Source organism: Plecotus auritus, assembly GCF_963455305.1.
Source record: "Plecotus auritus genome assembly, chromosome: 8".
Classification (NCBI taxonomy): domain Eukaryota; kingdom Metazoa; phylum Chordata; class Mammalia; order Chiroptera; family Vespertilionidae; genus Plecotus; species Plecotus auritus.
The window spans coordinates 97,256,820-97,262,819 of NC_137782.1; the positions used below are offsets into that span (position 1 = coordinate 97,256,820).

A 6,000-nucleotide genomic window follows, 5' to 3' on the forward strand; every position below is an offset into this window, starting at 1 on the left:
CATGTGGCAAATTGTAAAGAGCTGGAAGAGCCGTCCACTTTACAAACTCCGGTAATTCAGCCCTAATCCCTCAGCACAGGGCAGTCAGCCCCCTTTACAGCGAGCAGCGGGGAGAGACTAAGCGACCTGGTTGCTAAAATGTGAGGACCACCAACTCCAAAAGACACCCACATCGGCGTGAAACATCATCCCAATACCAGCACCCAGACAGCTCTGTCCACCCTAATGATGCTGGGGACATCCAGGAGTGAAGCCTGGACAGAGGGTGAGAAAGAGGGATCCCTGCTCACCCCCAGGGCCTCCCTCCATGGGCAGTACAGAGGTGCTAGGCCAAGGAGAGCTGTCCAGTGCTGGCCATGGATAGCTCTCAAAAAGTTAGTCCTTTTTCTTTTCAAACATCACTGTTACCTAAGTATAGCCAAAGAAAAATTCGATTAAGGCCTTTGGCCTAAGCGAGACCCACTTGTCTGGGACCCCCTGCAACAAGATGGGCTGGTTTCTTCTCATAGAACCAGCTTCAGCCACAGCAGCAGGCTCCTGGGTCCCTGAGAATACAGCCGTCTGGACAGTTTGAATGGGAACAAAGCTGTGTGTAGTCTTCGCTGCCTCTACAGCCACATGAAGTTCTAAAATCAGTGAGAACATAAGGGGCTGGGGCAATGTGTGAATACTAAAGGCTCCATGGTGGCGGTGTACAGGGCTCACCAGATGCAATTTCAAGGGCTTCACAAACGCCAACCCCTCTTCCAGCTGGGAAAGCCGAGGCTCTAAGGAAATATGTTCCTCCCCAGATCAGAAAGCAACAGTGTCCTTGAGTAACAAAATCTCAGCTTCTAAGAATATCCCTCATGTCAAAGCACTTGCTACAAGTCAGCCACCAGAATTTCCATTTCTTCTAACTTCAGGGCTGGGCGCTACATGCTCCACCAACCAGCTGGGGACCACACTCCCGACTCAGCTGGCCTAAGCAGCACTAGCAGCTACCACTAGATTCTCTCTTTCCCCACCAACAAATCATTCACTTCACCTGTCAGGGAAGCTACACGCAGACACTGGTCTCTATAGGCATATTACCCCAGGGAGTGTTCACTCTACTTATTTTAGAGAGGGAGGAAGAGAGGAAGAGGGAGGGAGAGAGAGAAACATTGGGTTGCCTCCCATACAAACCCAGACCAGGGTTCAAACCCAAAACCTAGGTATTGCCCTGACCAGGAATGGAACCCGCCACCTTTTGGTGTACGGATGACACTCCAACCAACTGAACCACCCGGCCAAGGAAGGAGTGTTCACTTCAAATAAGTCACATGCCAATGTCCCTGAGGGCAAGGTCCCTGGCCAGTGGGGAAAATGGTGTTGCCCTGGAATGAGAGCACACACTGGCCAAGCCTTAGAGCCACAGGAGAGCAAATCCTCTGTGGAAGCAGGACAGACAAGGTGTAAAGGAGAGAGGGACAAGGGTCACCATCCCTTGGAGGCCATCCCTGGGCCTGGATTCTTCAGTGTTATCCTACGGTGGGCTCGTGCTGAATTGGTTTTTGGCAAGCTCAGTCTTGGTAGTCTCCCTGTCACCCAGAATGACCCCAGGAAGGGAGGGTTCTGGGAGGACGGGCTTCCTTCACTCATTCCAACTGCCCACAGTCTGTTATTTCACTTGGCACCTATGTGTGTGGCTTTAACAACCCTGAGACTCCTAATACCTCCCCAAGCGTTTGTATCACAGTTGTAACAAGAATGATCTATTAGCCAAGCAAGAGTCATATTTGTAAGTTAGTTCTACCACCGCTTTATATCTTTTTATGATGAAAGACTTAAATGGAAAGGAAACATCCAATAGGAGAATTTAGTATTTTCTTACCAATTACGTGATGTAGCTAGAATATTCACATCTGTCACTTTGGTTTACAGAATTAAATTGTACTGTTTAAAAGAGGACACTGTTTTGGGGGCACTGGGAGAAGTTTCAACTCTACTTTTTTTGCTTGTACTGTTATTAAAATGGAGTAACTTAATTAATCATAGTTTCCTATCAGAATATCAACTAGGGAGGAGGGGTATGAAGAGATATAAACATTTTTTTTTTTCTAGAAAACATCTGGCTCCTTTAAAGCATAGCTCTCAGCATTTGTCACCCAAATGTCACTATGAGCTGTCCTGCGCTCTCACACATGGGACTAATGCAAAGCCTCACAAGACTTTGGGCACAATTTTTACTACGATGTTTGTCTACCTGTCACATAAAGACATCCCTCACACTGACATTAGAAGAAAAGATGCAAGTGAGTCTAGGGTCACTGTCCCTACACTAGGAATCACACCAAGGGGATCCCGTGAATCCCAAACACCATGCCTTTCACAACCTCTGCAAGCCAGGCCCAGTGCCCACCTCACAAACTTCATGGACAAGCTCACAGCAGGTCTAGATAGCAAAAGTATTGCGTAGGTATTGTCCTTGCTGAAACAAGGCAAGTGCTGAAGCCAGCAGGGCCACTGAAGGGGCCTTCACCGACAGGTAAACAGCCTCCTGACAGCTTACATCACGTATCACAACCCTGAATTCCCTTTTGTAAATGGCCCTAACAACTAGCCATACTTTCTACTAAAAGGTCAAAATATACATAACAAGTAAAACAGAGCCACCAATAAAACACCCCTACAAACTCAGAAACAAACTCAGAAACAAACACAATGTGCTCAGGTAACTTCCGCCTCAATGGCCTTTCCTCCTGGCATGCTGCCCCACCACCACCCACAGCACTGGTCCTGGTGGCCGTGTCCCTCCCTGCCCAAGCCCCATCAAAACAGATGCCCGCCAAGCTCTGCCCCCAGGACCAGCTCACCTGTGGTGACAGGAAGCCTTTCCTTCTTAACTCGCTGGAATTCTTTCTCAGGGTGACCTGTGGCTCTTTCCAGCAAGCACGAGGGGACATGAGGTGCTGTTTCTACTACTCCTGCCACCTCTGCAGCTGCTAATACCAGCACACGTTACTACACAGCAAGGGAGGAGCTCTCCAGAAGCACAGCACTCAGTCCCCGCAGGCGAGGCGGAGCAGACAGAACAGAAAGCAGGCACCACAAGTGTAAAGTTTCTCTCTGCCTAAGAATCCCAGAACGAAGCAGCAAGACGAGTCAGACTGTGGGGCCCTTGCACTGTCACACCCAAAGAACCCGAAAGGATGGCGAATTGACAGGAAACTGAGAGTGGAGGACACAGGCTGTCCGTCTGTACATCCGAAAAACCCACTGCCTGGAGAGCACGTGCCCACCGCTGATGTCACTGGATGGTAATAACCAAAGGAACTGAGGTCCTCTCAATGATCACACTGTGCTCAACAAGAAAAGAGCTGAAATATTCCTGCAGCCCAGGAAAGGTATGTGCCCAGGAGTCTCCCAAAGTGCCCAGGACCTCTGTCACCCGGGTGTTAGCAGGGAAGCAGAAGCTCTCCATGCAGACCTGCCCAGCCTCAAGGAGGGGCGTCACTCTGCCTGACCCACCTTCAGGGTACATATCACAGCCCGACACCAAAGGAGCAGGAAAGTTCAGTGAGAACACAGGCCATATGCCTGAACCCAGAAACAGGAGGGGAAATCGCCAAGTGTGGAAAAACCATGGAACCAGGCTATGTCTCCACACCCTGTGTAACCCAGTACGGTGTACCTGGGAGCCCCTGCTATTGCTCTCCACAGAGGAGACACCAAGCAAGGGCACACAGGGCCAGCAGAGGAGCTGTGAGCACTGGCACAAAAACTTTGCAATGCAAAGACCTGAGCTGAAGCCAACGGCAGCACAAGGTAACAGATCCCGGCTGCCACATCACATTGGGTGTGCAAGAACTCACACTCGCAGCATCTGGGCTGAGGTGCACCTGAGCTTGCCGCAGGCCCGTGCAAGACCCATGACCTTAGGTCCTCCAGTCCCATAACTTCCTGGACTCTCTACTAGGGCAGCAAAGACCCTTCCCCCCGCCCAGTGGTCACTCACCTGGGGGCAGCTGGAAGTTCTGGATGTTCGTTGGGTTCTGGGGCGGCTGTGGCAGACGAGGAGCCAGGACCGTGGGTGTCAGTGTGGCCCGGATACCGCTGGTAGTAACTGAGGGCGTCCTAGGCAGACTCTGGGTGACCGCGCTGGCAGAGCCCTTGGGCAGCCCGGTAGGGGTGCCGGGGGCAGGAGGCGGGAGGCCAGTGGAGGTGGACAGCGCCCCTTGCATAGTTGGCCCAAGGATCATGCCGGCCCCCGCGCCGGCCGGGCAGCTGGCCGCCAGGGTCTGTGGTGGCGGGGGCGCCGGCTGCACAGACGCGGTCTTGGGTGAGTCTGCCTTGGCCACCTGCACGGGCGCGGCGGAGGGCCCGGGCGCAGCAGCGGGCCCCGGCTGACTGTTGGCGGCTTGCGCGGGGGAGGGCGCGGGGGAGGGCGCGGGACCCGGGGCAGGCGCGGGGGCGGGGGCGGGCGCGGGGGCTGGGGCCGGGGCAGGCGCGGGGACTGGGACGGGCGCGGGCGCAGCGCTAGCCCCGTTCTGCGCGGCCACTGGGGGTCCCGCCGGGTGGCCGGCCGGCCGGGCCAGGCTGGCGGCGGCTGGCGGCGGCGGGGCGACGACGGGCGCGGGGGGCGCGGCGGGGGGCACAGGGGGTGAGGGGGCGCGGGGCACGGGCGCGGCGGGGGCGCCGCGGAAGGGCGGTGTCTGGATGACAGTGGCGGCGGCGGGCTTGGGCGGCGGCGCGGGCGGGGGCCCGTTGTGCAGCAGGCTGACAGCAGGTGCGGCGGCAGCGGCGCGGAGTGAGTTCCCCAGCGCGGCGCTTCCATTCAAAGTTTGCGCGGCGCCGGGGCCGCCGGGCGGGCCGTTGCGGGCGGCGGGCTTGGCGGCTGGCGCGGCCCCGGGCCCGCCGCAGGCCCCGGTTCCGGGCCCCGGCGGCGCTCCGGCCTCGAGTGTGCTCAGCTTGGCGGCGGGCCCTGCGGGGACAAGCGACGGCGCGATGAAGAAGTGGGCCCGGCGGCTTCCGCCCGCCCCAGGCCGCGCCGCGCCGCGCTCTACCTGCGGGGGGCGGCTCCGGCGCCGCGGCGGGCGCGCCCTCGGCCGCTCCGGCTCCGGTGTGGTTCCCGAGCGCGGCGGCGGGCGCGCGGGGCGTGAGGTGGTGGTGGTGGTGGGCCGCGCTGGCCGCCAGCTGCGACTCGAGCGAGCCCACCAGGTCGCTCACCACTTTCTCGTCCACCTCGCTGTTGAAGAAGACCTCGTCCAGCAGATCCGAGCCCGCCGCCATCTTTCCTCCTCGGCCCGCCGCCGCCGCCGCTCGGCCGGCGCTGGGCGGGGAGGCGGCTCCGTGCGGGCGGGCAGGCGGGCAGGCGGGCAGCCGGCGGGGGCGGGCGGGGGGCGGCGCGCGCCGGGCGGGGCGGGGGCGGCGGCCGGGCGGGGGGCGCGGGAGGCCGGCGCTTGGGGGGGAGGGGGGCAGGGCCGCGCTGGTGCACTGCGCAGGCGCGGCGGCGCGCCCGCCCCCGCCCGCCGCCCGGCGCCTCCCCATTGGCCGCGGTGCCCCCCGCCCGCTGCCCAGCGCTTCGCGATTGGCCGCTGCGCTCGGTTAAAAGGCGCAGCCAATGGCTGCTAGCGGCAGAAGCAGGGGCTTGGGTGGGCTCCCTGGCAGGTTACGGTCGGTGGGTGCCTGCGGGCTGGGGGCTGGGGGGTGTAGGGCTGCGGACCGCCGGGCAGGCCGGGTCGGACGGGGCGGGGGGCTTTCTCTTTGTCTGTGGTCGCTCCAAAATGGCTGCGGCGGGAACGGACGGGGCGCCGAACCGGTGTGAGAGCGGGAACGCCGTACTCCGCGGCCCCGAAGTCCCTCGCCCCGGAGGCCGTGCGCCCGGGAAGGACGCGGGCCGGGGCAGGGTGATGCCCGTTTTCGGCGCCATTGCTCTGAGCGTGGGGTGGGGGCGGGCGCCCGGCGGGGTGTCCGCGACCGGGCTCCGCGCAGCACGTTTCCGGGGCGCGGCGGGAGGACTGTGCCCCGAGACAGACC

At 60.0% G+C, this 6,000-nt stretch overlaps 1 protein-coding gene across 3 annotated transcripts in view; it reads right to left on the minus strand.

Moving 5' to 3' along the window:
- TAF4 (TATA-box binding protein associated factor 4) overlaps positions 1-5,287 on the minus strand; it is a 69,430-nt gene extending 64,143 nt beyond the window's left edge. For all 3 annotated transcript variants that reach the window (XM_080686994.1, XM_080686993.1, XM_080686995.1), the window contains exons 1-2: positions 5,028-5,287; positions 3,980-4,945 (exon numbers count right to left, since the gene is read on the minus strand). In XM_080686994.1, the coding sequence (XP_080543120.1) occupies positions 3,980-4,945; positions 5,028-5,253 (1,192 nt within the window). In that variant the 5' untranslated portion in view covers positions 5,254-5,287. The remainder of the gene's footprint in view (positions 1-3,979; positions 4,946-5,027) is intronic.
- Positions 5,288-6,000: the final 713 nt, after the last annotated feature.